The sequence below is a fragment of the Benincasa hispida genome, chromosome 9 (genome assembly GCF_027475165.1).
Source record: "Benincasa hispida cultivar pf3 chromosome 9, pf3_genome.v1.1, whole genome shotgun sequence".
Lineage (NCBI taxonomy): Eukaryota > Viridiplantae > Streptophyta > Magnoliopsida > Cucurbitales > Cucurbitaceae > Benincasa > Benincasa hispida.
The window spans coordinates 93,506,728-93,529,914 of record NC_143486.1 but is presented as its reverse complement, the minus strand read 5'-3'; the positions used below and the strand labels follow the sequence as shown (position 1 = coordinate 93,529,914).

The 23,187-nt window shown below is 31.3% G+C and overlaps 2 protein-coding genes across 4 annotated transcripts; one reads left to right on the top strand and one right to left on the bottom strand.

The window, feature by feature from the left end:
• Positions 1–4,036: 4,036 nt before the first annotated feature.
• Positions 4,037–8,987, top strand: LOC120086611 (Regulator of chromosome condensation (RCC1) family protein). 3 transcript variants are annotated; one of them, XM_039043345.2, is made up of 7 exons: positions 4,037–4,219; positions 5,497–6,182; positions 6,485–6,694; positions 7,295–7,405; positions 7,696–8,064; positions 8,180–8,287; positions 8,479–8,987. In XM_039043345.2, the coding sequence occupies exons 2-7, from the start codon at positions 5,844–5,846 to the stop codon at positions 8,815–8,817; spliced, it is 1,476 nt and encodes a 491-aa protein (XP_038899273.1). In that variant the 5' UTR covers positions 4,037–4,219; positions 5,497–5,843; the 3' UTR covers positions 8,818–8,987. The 3 variants fall into 3 exon arrangements, with proteins under 3 accessions (XP_038899273.1, XP_038899272.1, XP_090174210.1); XM_039043344.2 differs by having other exon boundaries at positions 4,039–4,219; positions 6,482–6,694; XM_090318084.1 differs by lacking the exon at positions 4,037–4,219 and adding an exon at positions 4,798–4,941 and having other exon boundaries at positions 6,482–6,694.
• Positions 8,988–10,281: 1,294 nt separating this feature from the next.
• Positions 10,282–12,350, bottom strand: LOC120086429 (CBS domain-containing protein). Its single transcript, XM_039043071.2, has 2 exons — positions 11,798–12,350; positions 10,282–11,382 (listed from the first exon to the last, which is right to left on the bottom strand). The coding sequence occupies exons 1-2, from the start codon at positions 12,163–12,165 to the stop codon at positions 10,545–10,547; spliced, it is 1,206 nt and encodes a 401-aa protein (XP_038898999.1). The 5' UTR covers positions 12,166–12,350; the 3' UTR covers positions 10,282–10,544.
• Between the last annotated feature and the right edge of the window lie 10,837 nt (positions 12,351–23,187).

Here is a 23,187-nt window from a genome sequence, read left to right as displayed (position 1 = left end):
CAGTCCCCTTCCCCCTTGCCGCTTCAATGAAAAGGTTAACAAGCCCATTGCCGCTTTGATTGTCCTAGTTTCACCTACAACCTATTCTACATTTAGATTTTGATCGTCGGTTCTCTTTTGAGTTGTCGATCGTCGAATGCATGGTCGAGGACTGTTTGTCATGTCATCAGCTCGGGATTTTTCCGTTAAGTTTGTTTCGGTCATATCTTATTCGTTTGAATTCCAATTTGAGTGATTCAAATTGCCTTGGAACCATTGTTCCAAGCTCTACACAATGGACACTTCAAAATACTCAAATTATTAATAAATAAAAGCAACTTTTTTATCATCAAAATATTAATTTATTAATTAATTAAAATAAATTAATTTGAGATTAAGGGCAAAAAAACCAACATAATCCTGAAATATTATAAGTCTAACATTTTTAAATGCAAGGTTTAATGAAAAAAAAAAAGAACTTGACAAAGGAAGATGACACTATAGCCATTGGACGCAAAAGATCAACCAACCTAATCTTACATGCAAAGAAGAATTATGCGTTGAAAAAAATCATAAAGAAAGGAAAATGACAAACGCATAGGAGGTGACTTGTCTAATTAAACTGCAAGTTGGAAACTGATTTGAGACAGTCGCGACAGAACCAATGAACCTGTGACATGAGAAATTTGGCGCAGCAAGGCATGAAATTAAATGCAAGTATGTTAAATCATCATTGGAAAGAAGCTGAAGAACTTTTCATTTGACACCTATAAATAGCTCAAAACTCTCATGTTGAAAGGGTGAGATTCTTAGTCAAGAGATTGGTCCCAACTCTACCCACTTTCATCCTCCATCTTCTTCAACCTCTCGATCTTCTCTTTGAGGAATTCTGAGTGAAAGCTCAATCTTCTTCTCTAGAGGCAGAGTCCATCAATCTCCATCACCAGCACAGTGAAACAGACATCCATCAAAGCCAAAGGGAGCAAGAGATTGTGACTGGCGACTTGACATGTCTATCTTTGCACATTTATTCTGTTGCTTACTTTGAGTTTGTATTGAGATATTGAGATTGAGAAACTCTTTATTTTAAATATAAACCATGATTTTCATCCTCCTTATCCATCCATGTATTCACCTCTCTCCATCATGAGTTGTTAAATTCTTAATGGGTTAGGAAGAATAAAGTAATATCCTTATAAGTTTTGCATAAGTTGAAGTTCATCTTGTTTGATGTATGCTTAATCTATTACTTGAATCCATCTGACAAATAGGAATAGCTAATTACTCGAGAGAGCAAGTGGCTATTGAAATCAGTAAACAAGGAAATAAGTGGCTTTAGAGATAAAGTTAATCTTTTGTTCATTTTTAACTTGAGCTAGAGATAAGATTATTAGGCCTTAAACACCAAGAAGTGAGTTCTTCATTTAATAAATTAAAGACATGAATGGATATTTGTGCATCATTTAGGTGAATGTTAGTGAACCTTCTCAACCATGCTTTATTAATTGATTTTCCATCACTCCACACAAACTATTTCTTTTGTGTTGCAATACTTTCCATCAATGCATTCCATTCCCTATCACTCAACACATTACCACTCACCATCTCTCACCACAACACACTTCACTTTGATCTTCAATGCATCACTTTCTCATCATCTCTTTTATTGCTTTTGAATAGTTTTTTTTAAAAAAAAAAAATAAATAAATCCTGGTACAAACAGTCATCAACACACTAATTGAACATTCCTGCGTAAATATCATTCATCAAGTTCAACATTAATTATCAGTTCCAAGTCCCTGTGTTCGACCCTAGTATTTGTTAAGACACTTCACTTAAACTTACACTTGGGTTTAATTAGAGAAAACTTGTATTTATTTAAAGATAATTTAATTGATCAATATAACACACACGCAAAATTATACACAACAAAGAGCAAGACTGCAAGACTGATGGTAAAAGAGCGAGATCGTGAGAAAAAAGGAGATGAGAGCGATCTGTAAGAGGAAAAGGAGCAAAAGAGCGAGACCGTGAGAAAAAGGGAGAGGAGAGCGATAGGTGAGAGGAAAGAGAGAGAAATATGAGAATAAGAGAGCGAGTAAGCCAATTTCATCCGTGTCCTCCATAAGAAAAGTATGGCAAATCTCATTTTTCCTTCCGAGTCATCCGTAAGAAAACCCAAAATTAAACTCTTGATATTTTCTTTTAAAGTTGAAATTACAATATGTGGAGATAAGAATTCGAATTTCTAACTTTTTGTTAATGATATAATATCTTAACTAATTAAATATATTTATATTAAATAAACTTTTAAGAAACAAATTCTCAAAGGTATTGAATTACAGCATACATGTCTCTTTATAAACACAACATTTGATTGATGCTATATAGTTAGGTAACATATATAATCCCTTACAACAAACAAACAACAACCAACTTGTTTTTTCTAATTGAATTGTTGGCAATTTGATGTGCATAATCACAATCAATACAAAATTCCATAGCACAATGTCAAGATCAGTTAGGAAAATCCAAGCCCAAATTCCATTGTTGGACTTATAGAATATTTCTTCTATCTTAAGCTAGAGTGATGTTGAACTCTTTCTTCACTAAAACATGCTTAGCCACCAAGGAATGTGACATATTTGGTTGAAAAACTCATCTTTCTTTTATTTTAGACATTAATGAATAATAATGCTAAAATAATTTATTGATTCAAAAGTCAAATCATTATGTAGAGAGAACGAACTTGAAATTAATGCATTAAATATACTATATGGATTGTCAATAAATAAATATATATCACTATATGGTTTAATTTATTTTTTTTCTTTAAACTTTCACATTTAATTTATTTCGATTTCTTAAACTTCAAGTAACCTATTTTAGTTGACTTTTATTTATTTTAGTTCCTAAAAATTTCATGTAATACTACTTAAGTATTTGCCTTTCTTTTTGTTTTTTTAACCATTCTAACAAAGATTTAAATATCAACAAACGGACATGTTTGAGAATTGATTCTAAAATGATTTATCATTTTTTTTAATTTTCAAAATCACTCTAAAACACAATTTTAATGATTCAAACCCAATATTGATGGTATGAAAATTACATTTAAAAGTGTTAAAATGTTAAATTAATGTTGAATGATTGAATGTAGTTTTTAGGATAACTTTGAAAATGACTTTAACAATTTCAATATTAAACATTATGGATATCTCCCACACAATTTGATAATTGCATTTTTTTTTCCTTTTTGAATTCAAAAAATGGTATTGTAATGAGTAAAGATGTCAATTTAATCTATGGAGTCGGGCCGAAATGGTTTCCTATCCCGTCCGGTGGACATCTCTAATATAGAGAAATAATAGATATCTTATTCACAATAATAGTTTTTTTTACTTTGAAAATTCTGAAAACTGTGTTGGGCTTTTTCCTACTTTTGTATCATAATTTCATCTTTCTTAACTAAATATATACTTTTAGCTAGATTCTATAGAAAAAAGAGTTTTTTTAAAAAAATCAAAACTTAGTTTTATTTTTTAAAATTACTCTCTCGTGTAACCCAAAAAAAATCAATAGATAAAAATATTGTTTATGAGTTTTTTTTTTCTAAAAACCAAACATTCTAGGGTATCTTAAAATAACTATATGGTGATGTTCAACCTAACTTATTTAGGTACTTAACCAATGAAAAAAACATGTTACATTTTTTTTTTTGAAAAAAAATGATTTTATAAAATTAGTGTCAAAGGTTGAATGATAAAATATAGTTTATGCAAAATTTAAGGATTAAACAAAGAGAAATTATTTCAAATGATAAAACTATTCAAAATATTTACAAGATATGACAAAATTTTAGAATTATCAATGATAGACACTGATAGCTATCACTGTGTATCAATATCACTAATAGATATTGATAGAAATTTTGCTATATTTTATAAATATTTTGATTTATTTTTCTACATTTAAAAACCACTCTTAAAAAAATAATATTTAGAAATTTAGAAAAAGTAAAATAAATAAATAAATATATATATATATATAAGAAAACATTATTATTATTATTGAGAGAGGAAAGGAAAAACTGGGAGCATATTCTCTCTCAAAATTGAAGCTTTTTGTGTTTGTGTGCATATTGAAGGGGAAGGCACTTCCTACTCTCTCCAGAAATCGAGGAGGATTTTGCACTTTCTTCTAAAAGTCAGAGCGCAACATCTCAATTCTTAATCCACAGGTTTCTTTTCTTCTTTTCCTTTCTTCCAATTGATTCTGTATACACATATACTCAGTCAGCAGATACTTTTCTTCATTCTAATTGTTGTTTACTTTGATTTGCCTAAAACAAGATCTGAATTGTTATGAAATCGATTATAATCCATAATGTCTTCCTAAAAGTCGGAGGATCTTGTTTGAAATGCTGTATATTATTGACCGATAATCCGGGGTGGATTCTAGTTGTTTATTTGTCGGAGAAGGCCCAAATTCTGTGAACGATGCACTTCTTTTTCTTCAAATGTATGGATGGAAGTAGGAAGTTTGGGTTTCTTTCAGGAATTGTGATTCAATTCTTAATGGGTTTTCAATTTGACATGTGAGTGTGTGCTGATAGCTGTGTTTGACGCGTATTTAGAAATTTTTCTGAAAGCACGAGCTTCTTTAAGGGAAAAAGAATTTTCCTATGGTGATTCATGTGAAAGTTGTTAGGTCTAACTCCAAAATTATGATAAGAGGTGCTTGGACTACAGCGACCTGAACGATGGTTTTTTGCGAATTACACTTTATTTTTATCAGACACATCGTCTAAATCCTTTCATTTGTGTTTTGAAATTCCCTTACTTGAAATGGAAAAAACAGAGTATGTTATTTGGAGAGAGAGAGGGCTTTAAGGAAAGTTCTGAGTCCATTTTCGTCGCCAATACACTTCCCTTCTCATTGCTGTTCCATTTGTCAGTGAAGGTAATTGAATCTTAACTTTTCTGCAGAAAAGCGAGTGACCGGCAGTCACAAGCTTATGTAATCATCACTCTAGCCTGCTCTCTCTGTCTCTTTCCGTTAGTGAGAATCCAAAGTTGTCGCTTATTAACATTCTTTCTCATCCCCCTTTTCATTTGTCATTGAAGTTGTTTAATTTTAAGTTTTCTGCAGAAAAGTTAGTGACCGGCACTAACAAGCCTTGTAATAATCACTCTTGCTTTTGATTACTGTATTAATCTTTAATTTGTTGCATGCTTGGTCCTGTTCCACACATTGCAATCATAAAGCCTCTTTTTTCTCTCATCAACATCATCGTTCATTTTCAAATTCATCCCTGTTCTTTTTGTCAGTAACATTGGTTTTCTGAACCAATTAATTATTTAGTCAATTAATTATTTAGTTATCTCAACTACTTTTAAGTATGAACCACCTTTGAATATTGGGTCAACTTGAAATTTGTTGCTGCTATTTTGTCATTTTCTTTGAGGTAATTTACTGCATTCTAATTGTTTCTACTGGCTTTGTTGATTTTTGCAGGAAAAAGAAATTGTATTTCTTCAACTTGGGATAACTTGTGTGGGTGTCATTTGTCCCATCTGATGATTTGTTTCCAATCATTGTACTCATTACGGCTGAAATTCTTTTCAAGAACGCCTTTTTTATACTCTATTTCCCATATTTTCCTCCCTTCTGATGTGTTCTTTATATGTTGCTTTAACTGCTTGAGATTTCGCCTAAAAATTTGACAACCCTTGTGTGTTGGCCAGAGTTGGTTACATCTGTCAGCATCTCTGTAATTAGCTGGGAATCAGTTTTAACTGTATTTCAGGGGGATTTTTGGTTGAGATTTCATTCAAGCTTGGAAAGTCATATTGACTGAAAACATGGCTAAATGGCTTCATTCGACTTCATTTGCGGATTTGCCTTCGCATTTGATCTTAGAAGTTCTAACGTCTGGTCGGCTGAACACTTATGATCTTGTTTGCTTGGAGTTGACTTGCAAGTTGTTTGGAGGGAGCCATGAGCTGTACCCTCTCAAGTTTCAGTCATTAGTTGATTTTGCAGCATTTCAGTTATGTATATCACACAACATTTATTCCGGAATGGGAGAGGATTCCAAAAGACAACTTTTTGATCGCTGTCAAGGGAAGTGGAAACGGGTTTTTCGGTTCCTGCAATTGGTGGAGAAATCTTCCAACATCGTTGAGACCTCAGAAGGCAATGTATTATTTCTTTTAGAACTATATTGCTTTTCTTTTAGTTGAATGAGTGTGCTTGGATTTTGCTTATTTGCATGAAAGAATCATCTACTATCTTCTGCATTAGAATTCATTATTTTGGACAAATCAGTTCTCTATATCGTAGATTATATTTATTATGGATGGCTTTACTTGAATAGGATCTGTTCTATAAGTTGTACAATTGTATCATTGAGTTCTAAGATTATGTTTGCTGCAGATTCTTTTTTATACTTATGATTTGTGGAAGAGAATTTGAAGTTATTTTCCTATTTATTTTATAGCAGATGCAGATAGCAACTGGAAGATATCATACATTACTGATCAGCAATGCATCAGTATACTCTTGTGGTTCCAGCTTATGTGGTGTTCTGGGTCATGGCTCTGAAACTACGCAATGTGTAACATTTACCCGAATAAATTTTCCACCTTCTATACACGTTGAGCAAGTTTCTGCTTCTCACAATCATGCTGCTTTTGTCACACAATCAGGACAGGTCAACAATTTAATCTTATGTTGGATTTGATCTATATAATAATCTTTACTATGTTTGATCTGCTATATACTGTTTTCACGTCTGCTTCACACAGATTTTGTGCTTCCCCTCTCTGTATGTGGATGTTCTTTTTCAGTATCTTTCTAATCCCAAATAAACTGTACACTTTAACATTTGGTATTTCTCTACTGATTTGATCAGTGACTGTAAGAAAAGTTGATGTCTATGAGTTCCTGTATTATAGAATTTTGATAGTCTTATTGCTAATTTGATCCTTAATTGAGCTCGTAGCTTTAATTATTAGAAGTACCATGTTGGAAATCGAAGACTCTTATCTTCCTAAGTTCTACTTTTCTCATTTTATAAATCATGATAAACCTTAAATGGCTGTATCGAATCTCTCAACTTCGTAGTACTTAGATTGATGCCTTAGTAGTGCATGAAAGGAACAGGTGTTTGCCGATCGTTGTTAACTAGGTTTTTCTGCTGTAGTTATTTCATGTCTCACTTGTTGACGCTGTAGTATATGGTTTCATGGATGTCGCTCTCAATTAATGTCTTTGACTCTTTGGTAACCCTATGGCTTGTCTTCTCCAATAGGTTTTCACCTGTGGAGATAATTCATCATTTTGTTGTGGGCACAGAGATACAAGCTGTCAAATCTTTAGACCTAGACTTGTTGAAGCATTAAATGGAATTCCTTGCAAGCAGGTAATATGCTTGTCAAATATGTATTTTCCTTCTGTGATTTGATTGAATTTTACATTTAATTACAACGTCATATACAGGCTGAAGATAGAACTGGATGTAGTTAACCAGTTGACAACTGCGTGCCTTAATATACATCTATTCTTTTTTTAAGTGGATTCACATATTTTGTTGATGGAATGTAGTACTACAAAAGAAGGGAACTAAAGCCGTAGATACCTCCATAAACATGCATTCATGCTTGGTTGAAACGATGAACTACTTGGTAACTATAGCATGTAAATTTTCTTCAGGTCTCTGTGGGGCTTAATTTTTCAGTGTTTTTAACAAGACAAGGTCACGTCTATACATGTGGAACAAACACATATGGTCAGCTTGGCCATGGCGATACTCTAGAGGGACCTACTCCAAAGATTGTTCAACGGCTTCTGGAAATTGGATCTGTAATTCAGATTGCTGCTGGTCCAAGCTATGTATTGGCCGTAGTTAATGATGGGAGAGTATACTCTTTTGGGTCAGGATCTAATTTCTGCCTTGGCCATGGAGAGCAGCACAATGAGTTCCAGCCTCGTGTCCTACAGACATTTAGATTGAAGGATATTCATGTTGTTTCTGTATCTGCTGGAGATGAGCATGCAGTGGCATTAGATTCGAATGGATTTGTTAGTTCCCAAATTTAAGATGAACATATTAACCTTATTAACATCCTATGTTTTAGTTTAGGCAGATCATTGCAAGAACTGTTGTGACATGGTTTTAGTTGATTTCTCATTACAGGTTTATACTTGGGGAAAAGGCTACTGTGGTGCCCTGGGCCATGGAGATGAGATTGATAAGACTATTCCTCAACCCCTAAACAGCCTTAAGAACCACCTTGCAGTGCAGGTCTGGATCGTTACCAAACCAAAACTGTGTGTGATTCCTATTTGCTTCCCTTTAGTGCCTCCCTTTTTGAGAGTCGATGAAGTAGCTCATAACACAGGCTTGAAATATTAGATGCTGCATATCTTACATAATCTGTATTAGGATTTAAGATCGTGTTATTAAGGGCTTATTTGATAATGTTTTTGTTTCAGGTATGTGCGAGAAAGAGGAAAACTTTTGTGTTGGTGGACAACGGTACTGTTTATGGTTTTGGGTGGATGGGGTTTGGTAGCCTTGGATTTCCAGACAGAGGAGTATCTGACAAAGTCTTGAGACCTCGAAGCCTCGACAGCTTAAGAACTCACCGTGTTTCTCAAATCAGCACGGGGCTGTATCACACTGTCGCGGTTACTGAGGAAGGAAAAATATTCGGCTTCGGGGATAATGAACGAGCACAATTGGGACATGAATCTCTGAGAGGATGCCTTGAACCCACTGAAATCTTTATCCAGGATTTGGATGATGAGAGTACTGTATCAGAATCTGGGTAGTTAGCCTAGCTCTCATCTTCACTTTAGATATTTATAACTTTATGTTTGATATTAACATTTCAATCACCATTGTCGACTTATTCGAAATCTTAGTGGATTTGATGTAATTTTCTCTGTGAAAGACTAAAAACGTTCTACTTTAGTTCAGTTTTACTGCTCTTGTTACTAAATTTATTTGTTCTAATTGATCTTTTGTTGTTTCCTTTACTAGACGTTCATGAAACCAGATGATTAATATTTTGTTCGAATCCATGTTTCGTGGAATTTTGTTAAATTGGTTTATCTATATATTTCTGGCTAAAATTTTATCAGGCTTCCAATTGGATTAAAATTCAAATGAATTATGACATGGAAAGAAATAAAATGGTAAAATGGGCTAAATACCTAATCAATAAGGTAGAGTTAAAAGAAGAAACGTTCAGAAAATAGTATTGGGCCGAGATTTTTTAATATTTATTAATTGTTTTGAGTAATTTCAATTTGGCATGAAATGAGGTAAAATTTGGGTATGTTCGAAAGTTTCAAAGAAAATCACTTTGAAACATGTTTATATTCATTTAAAATCAAAATTGATACAAAAATTGTTAAAAGTGAAACTAAACATTAAAGGGGATGTTTGGAACAAAGAGTTGCTTATTATAGTCTTAAGTTATTATAATAGGGTTATATAGATAGTATTTGAGGTATAAATAATTTTAGTTTGGGTTATAATAGTATATTTTTGAAGTGTAAACTATTTTAATTTGAGAATGAAATAGTAAATACTATAGTAAATAATAAAAAATTATGAATGTAAAATAATAAAAACGGTAGTAAATAATAAATACCGTAGTAAATAAAGATTTTGAAATAGTATTTACGGTAGTAAGAAGTGGTTATTATAGTTTAAAATAGTTCTTATCCCAAACACACCCAAAGTAATTTATAATAACTAAACACATTAATAAAAGTGATTTTAAATATAACTTAAATGATTTTAATTATTTCAAAATCCCATAAAAAAGAGCTTAGCTTACCTAACATAGTATATCTTCTACACATTCGATGTCCTTAATACACTCAACTTCCCACATTATATGTACCAAAAAAACATATATTAGATTATTTTGATTTTCCATTACACATTTGAGAATCATTTTGTGATCTCAAGGAAGATCCAAATCTTATATGCATCACCAGTGGTTGAGTGGGGAAGGAGAATGACAGATGAACAAAAGAACTAAATCTTGGTAATTAATTGTTCAAATGACAGACAATTGACCAATATTCAATTGACATGTAAGACCTTCCATAATTGTTTATCATTAATGAGCTGTCATCTCATCTTAGGAAAATGGTTACCCTTTTTTTTTTTTTTCTAAAATCTTCTCTGATCCACTTTACAATACTCAAGATTTGATTGAATTAATTTAATCATGGTAGTTTCATCATTAGTTAAAAACTTATAAAAGAAAAAAAGCATTATACAGGCAAAAAGTGCTTTCACTGAAAGCTCTCCACATCTGCTTACTCTGTTCATGAGCTTTTAGAATACAAGGGCTGAAACATGCAGATCCCAAAAGTTTATAGACACAAACAAAACATCACAAATAACACATAACCTAATGGATTTTGTCCCAAATAGTCTCAATTTGGCAACACAGATTCCAACTTTTGAGTGTTTTTATTCTTTAGACAAGGGATTGGGGGGAGGGGTGCAAAATTTCTAAGCCAAATGGCTTGAAAGTCTACTCGGTAATCTCTAGATGTTCTCTGAAAACTTTTAACATATCAAGGAATGTGACCATTCCAATCAAACTGCAGTCATCTTCAATGACCCAAACATAGTTCACCCTGTGTGCAATTGCCTGGATCATAACAGCTACCAAGGAGCTTCTTGGATGACAAACTATGGCCTCAGCACGGCGAGTAATTCGTGCCGAGTAGCTCGATGATCTCCTATACCTTCTTGAGCTCGGAGAAGGCGAGAATTCCTCATCAGATGATGAAGAAGTGAAAGATACAGACCCAATTGAGGATGGTGAATTAGTGAATTCCTCTAGCATTCCTTCCAACTTGCTATCTTTCAGCCTAGCTTTCACAACCTTAACAAGATCCTCCGGAGGACCCCCACAATCAATGTAGGCCATCAGGTCACCAGATGACAAGGTCATAATCGCAGCTGCAACGGCCTTGTCGCATCCGGCAAGGGCAAAAGGCGAGATCTCACCGATCAGAATTCCCTCGCCATCAATGACTGCAACCGAGGTTTGATTGGCGATACAACGGGAAATGGCTCCAATGGCAGAAGAGGCAGGGGAGTGGTAGTTTACTGATAAGGGATTGGTGCAAATGATGCCAAGGCTGTCAAGGGAGAGCGCAGCAATGGAGGAAAAAAGGCCAATTGAGCTAAGGAGATATCTGATTATATCTTCCTGAGTCAACCAGCAGAATTCAAGGCCACCATGGATGGCATTTGTGGGGTTTTTGAGCTGTTTTCTTCTTGAATTGCTTCCTAACTTAGTCTTGATTGGGACTACTAGATTTTGAGCACCTTGGAGAACCAGATCAATGGCCTCTAACAAGCTGGAATATGGATATGAACAAAGAGACTTCAATTAACTTCATCTTTAAGAACTTTACAGAACTCTATTATTCTCTTTCTGAATTCAGTATCATATACGTTTGAAGAAGAAAAGTACAAGATAACAAAGAAAACAAAAACTATTTGGGGAAAACACTTTTCTCATGAAGAACAAGCAAAACAAACAAGCCATAACAGAGTGTGAAAAAAAACTTGTGCAACACGCTCATTTCAGATCAGTAACTGACAAAATTTCAGATGCCCAATTAAAGAATATCAATATCAAAGTAAAACGTGAACAGGACCGCAGCCGTTAACAATTTTCTCAAAAACCCAATCAATTAAAGAAACTGTTGAAACAATCCCTAAAAGGGGGAAATGAAAAGATAAAAAAATTCAATAGATTGATTTTTATACCTAGCAGTCGGCTCCAAATGCATCACGATTCCAGGAATTTGAGGCAAAATTTCAGAGACAGAAGCTCGCAATGCAGCCGAAGGGGACAACAAATTCTCGTCCTTACAGAGATAGCAAATCACATCCACCATACACAGCTTCCCGACACACCGGCAGCAGTCAAAATCGCCACCGCCAGCACCACCATCGCCTTCGCCGCTGCAACCGCTCTTCGCTAAACGACAATCCCAGACACTGACGAAATAATCGTCGGAGAATTGGAGAGCAACCAAGGCGTCGGCGACGGCTGCGGACAAGGACAGCGGCCTCAGCGCAGGCTTGCCGAGACAGAGATCAGAAACGTCATGCGAAAACAAGCTCACTGCCATACAAAAGCTAAGGAAGGAAGAGTTTGAAAAAACCCCTACAGAAATGGAATTGGAGAACGGCGGAGGGAAGGAGGTCGGCGGTGACCGGCGACGGTGGAAGATCGGGGAAGATGGAGAAGAAAAGGGGTGAAGTTATGGCATATTTATAATAAGAGAGTTGAAAGGAAACTGAAAATGATATTATGAGATGTACGGTACTCTAAAAGGGTACCCCAAAAAAACATAACTGGACCCCACTGGCTATGCTTCTAAACAAATTAATTAATTTAAAATTTTGTGTCATTATTTTATATTTGTAATTATTAATGTTAAAATTATAATTACAGTAGGAGTGTAAGATGCAATGTGTTGGCTCAAATCTACTTTTTATTTTATTTTTGTAATTTTTGAAAATGAAGGTTCTAAATATCAATATTTCAATTTTAGGTAGACATATCAATGGATATTAACATTTGATATGTTTAACATTTATATTTATAGTAGTAGCCTATTCATGACATTTTATGTCTCATTTATATTCATACAAATTTTTTTTATATTTAATAGCAATACAAATCCATTCAATTTATAGATATATCTATATTCAACGATTGATTTATAGATGTATTAATATATTAATATGATATATATGTCAATAATAAAATAAAAATAAATCAGAGAATTTTTTTCGTAAGTCATTTTTGTAGTATAACAATTAAAGAAATAGGTCGAATTCCTTACTCAAAGGAATAATACATACCAATTATCTCTAAACTAACTCTATTTTGACATTTTTTAGGAGTTTAATAAATTGAACTAAAGGAAAGTAATTTAAATTATTTAAATTATTTAAAAAAATGATCCAAAAATATTTTCTTAGAAAGAAGAGACCTATAGTAAAGACTTGAGATATATTGAATAGACCATAATAGATATTAGATGTTGAGTGAGATAATTCTGATTTTAACATAAATAGATTTTTTTTCATTTAAGATTTTCCTTATTTACACTCTTTTTTTCCTTTTTCCTTTTATAGTACTCTCATCCATAAGTGAGACATTTAGTTATAAATCTTCCTCTAAGTTTTTTAATTTCCTACTTTAAAAAAAAAAAATCTAATTTCATGGTAAGCTTTGATTACTCATTTGTCAAGAAATTTTTTAATCAAATATAATATTTGAGTAGAAGGATTTTAATCTCTAATCTCTTAGGAGACTTCTTATTTTTGCCATTAAATTCTAATGAGTTATGCATCGATGTTATTTTTGTCATAGGTCAAAATATTTCAACTTTTTCAATAAAATATGTAATTAAACAAAATTTTATTACAAAATTTCACAACAGACTCTTTCACACTTTTTTTTGTTGAATATTTGTAGATGAGAATCAAACTATCAAACTTCTTATTAATGTAAATTGAAGTTGAACTATTTTAGCTTTTATAACTTAACAAAAACTTTCTTTTAAAGGAGATTTGATCCAATGCTTCTTATCCCAAAATGAAAAGTCAAAGGCCAATCACCATCTACCTCCATTTGTTACTTACCACAATAGTAGCATTTAATAATTTAAATAAATAAATAATAATATTAATAAACTATTTAATGACGTGTCAAATAATGAATAGAAATGATTGATACTACGATAGTACTAGATTTTGTTTTTTACATCCCATAAATAGTAATTTTTTTAACACTGTAAGTCGTAAATCGACAATAGGAAACTAAACGGAAAAATACGTTTTTAGGTATAGTTTTTATTTGGTCTTTTACTTTTAAAATATTATATATGTAGATTTTTGAGTTTATTTTCAATTTAGTTTACAAGTTTCAAAGGTCACAATTTTACTTTAGTTTAATTCTTAAATTTTATGATTTATATTTTTTACCTTAAATTTTTATTAAATACTCATTTTCGGTTATTAAGGTTAATGTCTATTGATTTAAAAATAGTATAAATCTCACACTAGATTCAAATTGAAAACACAAGTGTCTTTCCCTAAAATCCCTCAACGATGGATTGTAATCCTATTCGATCACAAACATCTCTAAACCCAACTCGAATGTCATTACCAAACTAGATCCCACTGTTTTTTTTTTTAAGAAAAAATCAATTAAACCAATTCAACCTAGTACCACAAACACATACAATCTAATTACATAGATAATTTAACTTCTTAGATAATAATCACCAACTCAAGTCTATACATCAAACACTCCTTAAATATATTATAATAGATGTTGAGTGAGATTTTTTTTTCCTTTTCATTTAATATTTTCTCAATTTACATTTTTTTTAATTTTTTTTACTTCATTTATTAAAAAAAAGTTTTTTTTTTAGAATTATCATCTGTAAGTGAGATATTTAAGTACAAGTCACTTCGATAAAGTTTTCTAATTTTATACTAAGCTTTGATTTTTTTTGTCCAACGCAATATTTGAGGTAGAAAGATTTGAACTTTTAATCTCTTAGGAAACTTATTACTTTTATCATTAAATTCATATAGAGTTATGCATCAATGTCAACGTGCAACTAAACACAATATTATTACAAAATTGGTAATTCGCTCTTTCGAACCATCGACTTTTTATGAATGTAAATTGAAAAACTAAGCTTGGAATTTGGATTGACAATCTTTTCTCCTATTTCATCCATAGATAAAGATAAGGGTTAGTGTGATGATTCTCAACCTTCAACTATTACATTTTTTTATCGGTGGAGAAATAGTAGGATTATGAATCATAAATTTCACCCTATTATAAATATTAAAAAAATGAACAATTCATTAAATAAATTAGGAAAAACAGATTGAGAGAGGCAGAATGTTTTTTTCTTAAAAAAAAAATAGATAAGGATGGCAGATCAAATCTTAAATCTTGAGATTAATAGTACAAGGGTCATGTCATTTTTTAATGTTCATATTGATTGAGAAGATACTAATTGACAAATGTACATGGGTTGGGTTGGGTTGGGGGGTTGGGTATTTTTTGGACCAATCCAAAAATTCGGTTTGGTTTAATTGGCTACCTAAATGACCCAAATAAAGTTTTCAACCCAACTCAACCTAATACTTAAAATTCAGGTTGAGTTGGGTTGGGTTGTCAGGTTATAATTTTTTCTTATTTTTAATGAAAAATATATAAATTTATATATACACATGACTAATAACTAATATCTCATAAAATTAAGATGCTAAATACCAAATATCTATGATATTTATTTCTCTTTGTTTAAAGTTTGATTTCGTTGTATTGATTAATTTTTGAATTTTGAATATATATATATATAAAAAAAAAAAATATTCGAGTTGGGTTTTCTAGCCAACCCAAGAACAAAACTAACCCAACTCAATCCTTACATTTTGGGTTGGGTAGTCAGGATTGTTCGGGTTGTCGGGTTATTTGAACACCCCTTTCGTATGTTTGGGACAGGGACTATCCTAAGACTGTAATAACCACATCTTACTACAGTAAATGTTATTTTTTATTCTCAAAACTCTCATTTACTACTATATTTACTATTTACTATAATTTTTACTATTTTACATTCATCATTTTTTTTTAATTCTTTGATACGGTGTTTACTATTCCTTCTTAAATAAAAATAGTTTACACTTCAAACACATACTATTACAACCCAAATTAAAATAAACTATACCTCAAACACAAATTATTATAACCTAGATTATTATAATAACAAACTCCTAATCTCAAACTTCCCCTAAATTTGATCTACTTTAATAAAGGCATAGCCTAGTTATTATTGCAACCATTAATAATGAGGGGAGAATTAATTATACGACAATGAATTGAATATAAGCACTCAAAGAGTAAATTTTCACTTAAAAGAAGAAGAAAAAAGGGTAGTTTCCCTACTTTTGTTCTTCAAGTGGCAAAATTGCGCCTAAACTCCTTCCTTTTCGAAAACTCATGTGGTCACTCATTCATTGTTCAATATACAGTTGGTTTTAGCTTTCAAATAGTGTAATTCAATGCTTGGAATTCCATTTCAAGGGAAGTTTTTGCTATGTTCTTAAACCCAAATCTTGATTTGCATTCTTCTTTTACACTTTAATTGCCACTAAAAGATTAAGTATAGCTCATTGAACATTAATAATGTACTTCTTAATAGAGTGGTTTTATTGATGATTAATCTCCTCTTTAATTTAGAAACTAAACAAGGTTTTAAGGGTTTATGGTGTTTGAGGTTAAGTATGGCATACTAGTTTTGATAGATTAACATCTTGTTTGATAATCATTTATTTTTTAGTTTTAAATTTTTTTAAATTAAGCTTATAAACACTACTTCCACCTATTCATTTCTTTGTCTTATTATTTATTTTTTAGGAGTGTTTTTAAATTCGAGTCAAATTTTAAAACCTTAAGAAAGTAGACATAGTTTGATAATCATTTCATTTTCAGTTTTCTGTTTTTGAAATTTATGCTTGTTTCGTTTCAAATTTTTAATTATGGTTTTTCACATTTATCGATGAAACACTTGATTATAGGTAACATTAAAAGAAAATATATGGATAACAAAACATATAGAAGCTTAATTATGGGTAAAAGTAATGTTTATAAGTTTAATTTTAAAAAACTGAAAAACCAAAAACCAATTGGTTTACAAACTTATTTTCAAAAACCAATTTGAATTTTCAAGTTTGGATAAGAATTTAAGTGTGTGGTTAGAAAATATGAATCTTATGGTAAAGAAGTTGTGAGGAAACAAGTTTAATTTTCAAAAACCAAAAATTAAAAATTAAGGTCTCGTTTAGTATTTATTTGACTTTTATTTTTTATTTTTTAAAATTAAACATGTTTTCTCTTAATATTTTACAACGGTTTTATCTTTCTTAAGTAAAAAGAGTTGAATTTTTAGTCAAATTCCAAAAATAAAAACTACTTTTTAAAAATTATTCTTTTTAGTTCTCAAAACTTGACTTGGTTTTTAAAAATATTGGTAGAAAGTATATAAAAAACTAATAAATTTAGGAATGAAACCGTGGAATAAATATTTATAGGTTTAATTTTCAAAAACTGAAAACCAAAAACTAAATAATTAACAAACGGACTTAAACTGTAATCAAATGGGGGCAAATCTATCATTATTTTCATTTCAAATTCGTACTCATAACATACTATATTTAAGTTCATCCACACATAAATGATGTTTTTGGTGGTTGATAGTCGATGAATGCATAGGGTTAAGTTTCCTCTTGAGATCAATTATTTTCTACCCAATCAAAATGTGTATAAAGTAACTTCTATATATTCTTCTCCAAAAAATTAAAAATAATAATTAAAAAAAAAAAACTTCTATAAATTATTTGTGATCACAACCCAAATATATTACTAATTTTGGTACATAATTAGAATATTAATCAGTTTGCTGAAGGAGGCTTAGCTCCCATGTGTAGTAGAACAATAAAAATTATAATCTTATCAATGATCAATTTTTTTATATCCATAAATCTTTCTAATTTTTGCATTATTTTTAAAATGTTATCAATACATTGGTGATAAAGCAAGAAATTAAGTCAGGTTTTAATAATAAGAAATTTTAGAATATTTTAATGACATGTTTTTTCTTTAAATAAGATCGTGGTTAACAAAGACGTACCACCTACTTATATTAATTATATATTATTGTATTTTCTTTAAATAAAAAAGACAAAAAAAGGAAAAAGAAAACAGAAAAGAAAGAAAGTTAGAGAGAGGTTTTGAATAATCTTAAATAAAAGAAGAAAGAGGAGTAATCCATAGTTGAGATTAGTGATGGGTAGAAGAGAGCATATGACTCGTTAAATCATTTTGTTAGCCTGGCTAAGTTCGGATCTCTGACATAAATTTGTACTATCAATCTTGAAGTTTGAGATTCGATCTTCTTGTTCCACAATTTATTTAAAAAAAAATCACTTTCATCATCAAATGTTCATCGATCTAATAATTGCAAAACATTTTTCTAACTTTCAACCATCTAAGTTTCTTCTTTCTCTTTTTTGTCTCAACTTCAACTTACCTCCAGATAAAAACTCAAAAGACATCGGGGATATTACATTATAATAATTTTGGTCTATGAAGTAAAATTTTGAATTATTAATCTAATTTTAAAATTAAAAATAAAATTTTATAATTTTTTCATGACTTTGCTTCTATTTCGAAATCGTTTGTCAAACATAGATAATAAACCAGAATAATTCATAAGTGAGAATGGTATTTATAAGGTTGGTTTTTAAGAAAAATAAAGAAATAAATAAAATGGTTTCCAATTCCGAAATTTTAAAACCAATATCAATTATGATTCAACTTTTCATTAAATCCCCTATTTTAAAACTTTTGATTTTATGTCACTTTTTCTTATATATATCATTTACATCCCTAAATTTTGAGGTTATATCAATTTAAACCCTAAACGACTAATTGTATAAGTTTAAATCTTGAACTTTTATAAGTATATGGATCAATTTATACTCTCCTTCAAACCTAACTTAAACATTTCGTGCAAAACATAGCATTATTTCAATTAAACTTCTAAATTATTATAAGCAAATGAATTTAGACTTTTTTTCTTATTGAGATTAAATTTAAAAACCGTCCATGCATTCAATTCTTATACATGTGCAAATTGTACCTAGAGGGATGAATAAGGTTAATTTAGACTAATGGAAACTTTTTACTAATGTGGGCCCAATACAAATCAATAATTTTTTTGCTAGCAATTACTTAAAGCAAGAATTTCATACAAATGAATTCACTTAAAAAAGATTAGTAAATTGACATATACAAATTCAAGAAAAAATTGTAGCAATTAATTATATGCATTGAAATATATTAACAAATTAATTGCAAAATTATATATGTGAGGGATAGAGAAATTAACACCGCTAATTCTATAGTGGTTCAACACAACCGGCCTACATCCATTTCCCTAGCTCCTCTTGGGTATGTAAATAAAAATCTCACTAACTCTTTCTAAGGATTATAGCCTAACTGCTACACCGTTCTTTTTACGAGTTCAAGAGTGAACTCAATCGTTTTCACGGATAATGATCAAACTGTTACAACCGCTCTTTTTTCGGGATTAAGAGCAACCCTTTAAAAAGTTTGAAAATATTAAAAAAAAAAAAAAACACTCTTACAATTCTCTCAATAGAGTGGATTTACAATTTAAGCTCACAACAAACCAATACTCACCACATAAAATATCTCTCTTAAGAATAAGATGAAAAGAAGAAAATTAAAACGTAAAGAGAGCAACAACGGTGATTCTGTGTTTTTTGAGAATTGAAAATAAAGAAAATTATTGTTAAATTTTTGAAGAAGATGAAAAAGTTTAAAAAGAGATGGGAGTAGGTAAAAACCAAATTTAGGCGGTTGGATGTTGGTAAAAGAAAATTGAATGGTTGAGACTTAAACTCAACTAGACACAACTAAAAAATAATATAATAATATATATTGTTTTTTAAAAATAATTTCTTTAAAAAGACAAAAAAAAAAAAAACAAAGGTCATGCATCGAAAACTAGTCGCTAAACATAAATGTAAAATAATATTAAAAATTCATTTTTTTAAAAAAACCAATAAGAAAATAAAAAATCCACCATGTGTCATTCAACCCATGCTCCAAGTGGCATCTTTCAATTGGTCCACTTTGATGAAAAAAATTTGCCATGTCATTCGCTCGGGATTTTTTCATTAAGCTGGTTTCGACCATATCTTCTTCGTTTGAACTCTGATTTGAGTGATTGAAATTGCGTTGGAACCATTGTTTCAAGCTCTACATAATTGATACTTTAAAACACTCAAATTGTTAGTGAATAAGAGTGGATTTGTTATCATCAAAATATTAATCAATTTGAGATTAAGATTAAAAAAAAAATTCCAACACAAACTTCTTCAGACTAATAAAATGGATTATTAGAATTGATACATAGACAATTTTTAAATAAAATATTAATTAAGAGTCTAAAATTGAATTAATTATGAATGTTTAGAGATTTTTAGAGATTTAATTGATATATTTATAAGACTCACATGATATTTATCTAAATAGAATGGAATGGAGGGTAGAAATTAACCTTTATGAAAATTCTAAGATTAAATTGATAAATATATATATATATATATTCACCTAATTAATCACAACAGAGAAGCTATATGTTCTAGAAAGGGCATGAAATCCACAATATCTGGTTTGAACAGAAGGAATAAAATACCTCCTCAAATCAATCAATTCCATACACACAAACAAACACAGAAGCTTTTTTGCCTTTTTTCTAAAAAATAACAAAAAAAAATAAAGGTTAAAATACATCCTTAATAATCTCTATATTTTAGATTTCATTCCATCTGCTTTAAATTAATCTTAAATTTTGAGTTATTCGAAACAATTTTTTATTATAATTAATTAAATCATTATGATAATTTTCATACTAAAAAAAAATCACTTTTTTAATTTGTATAGAAAATAATAATAAATTAAATGGTAAAATTGTTTAAAATATTTTCAAGTATAACAAAATAGCGTTGTGAGATGTCATTGGAAACTATCTTTAGATAGTGACATTTTATTATATTTATAAATAAGTTAACAATTTTCTTTTATTTGAAAACAATCCAATAATTAACAATAAATTAACTTCATAAATGAATTTTAAGATTTTTATTATAAATACACCTATCAAAATTTGACATTTGGAAGTTTAAAGTCTAAAAGGAAATAAGATTCAAATTACAAGGACTAAAATGATTTTTTTTTAATTGATCTATTTAGAATGAGTAAAGAAAAAAAATCAAAAAAATCATTTTTATTTAAATTCTTTCGATAAAAATTCACTTTAAAACTTTTTGAATAGTCGTTAAATACTTTAAATTTTTTGATAAAAGACTCATTTCTAAAATTAATTAAACAAACACAAAATTAAAATGATATTTTAATGGAGATTTTTTTTTTTAATATTGTGATTAGGAAAGCTATTTAAGGAAATATAGTGGTTTTGAAACTATTTAGAAATCTATGGTTGTTTTGGAGATTTCGAGGGGGGGGGGGAGATTTAGTTTAAAATATTTTGTCGAGGGTTCAACCCTCGAACTGTCGAAAATTAAAGAAGAGATCGAGGGTTTGACCCTCGATCTAAAGAAAATTGAGAAGAGTACGAGGGTTAAACCCTCGACCTGTCGAAAGCTAAAGAAGATCTGTAAAGGAAGATGAGAGAATTTGAACTGAAAAATTAGCGTCTATTGTCTAGCTTACAGCGTCTATCGTCTAGCATTCAACGTCTATCGTCTAGCACCCAACGTCCATGTCTAGTGCCCAACATCTATCGTCTAGCACCCAACGTCCATCGTTTAGTGTCCAACGTCTATCGTCTAGCTCAATCGTTTAGCAAACGATCTCGCTGATCTCGCTCTCAACGATCTCGCGCATAGCCTATCGCTTAGCTACTGCAAGCATCGTTTACCTCCGCGCAATTATTACACGATCGCCTACCTCATCGTGTAGTGTTGTTTACTTACTAGACGATCGTATACCCAATCGTATAATGTCGCTCATCTGCTATATGATCGTCCAGCGCCTTTGCTTGCACACACTTGAAGCTGCCGCAAGTCTTATCAACGCATCATGTCTTTCAACCCATGGCCTCTCGAGAGCTCTCTTTCCTCACTACACGATCGCCCATAAACTCCTACACGACCGCTTACCTATTACAAATATACGATGACCTTCTCAAAACCTATACGACCGTATACCTTTTACTATACTATCGTATACCAAATGCTACACGATCACATGGTGGAAATACACGATGAGGACACGCTTCGATGGCCTCTCGAGAGCTCTCTTTCCTCATTGCACAATCGTCCACAAACTCCTACACGATCGCTTACCTATTACAAATAGACGATGACCTTCTCAAAACCTATACGATCGCATACCTTTTACTATACGATTGTATACCAAATGTTACATTATCACTAAGCTTTACTACACGATCACATAGTGGAAGTACACGATGAGGGCACGCTGCATGACCTCTTGAGAGCTCTCTTTCCTCATTACACGATCGCCTACAAACTCCTACACGATCCTTTACCTAGTACAAATAGACGATGGCCTTCTCAAAACCTATACGATCACATACCTTTTACTATACGATCGTATACCAAAATGCTACACGATCGCATAATGGAAGTACACGATGAGGGCATGCTTCGATGGCCTCTCAAGAGCTCTCTTTCCTCACTACACGATCACTTACCTATTACAAGTAGACGATGACCTTCTCAAAACCTATAGGATCGCATACCTTTTACTATACAATCGTATACCAAATGCTACACGATCACATAGTAGAAGTACACGATGAAGCACGTTGCGATGGCCTCTCGAGAGCTCTCTTTCCTCATTGCACAATCGTCCACAAACTCCTACACGATCACTTACCTACTACAAATAGACGATGGCCTTCTCAAAACCTATACGATCGCATACCTTTTACTATACTATCGTATACCAAATGTTATAAGATTGCTAAGCTTTACTACACGATCGCATAGTGGAAGTACACGATGAGGGCACGCTTCAATGGCCTCTCGAGAGCTCTCTTTCCTCACTATATGATCGCCCACAAATTCCTACACGATCGTTTACCTATTACAAATAGACGATGGCCTTCTCAAATGCTACACGATCGCTAACCTTTACTACACGATTGCATACCTTTTACTATACGATCGTATACCAAATTGTACTTATTCTTTTAATTAAGTTGTACATTATTTTAAGTTAATTAAGTTGTACATTATTCTTCTAATTGAGAAATAAATATTTTTTTAATTGAGAAATAATTTTTTTTTCTTTCAGATCATGGCTTTAAACCCAAGACCTGTTGATCTTGATGTTTTGTATGACCAGTCCATTCATCGATCATCTATTGTATGACAAGATCATACTACTGGAGAAATATCTTGCAGGCGTCGAGAGGCAGTTCTCCAGCGCACTATCCCACTCCAGATTGGGATTTTTTCAGTTGGACTGGCATCTG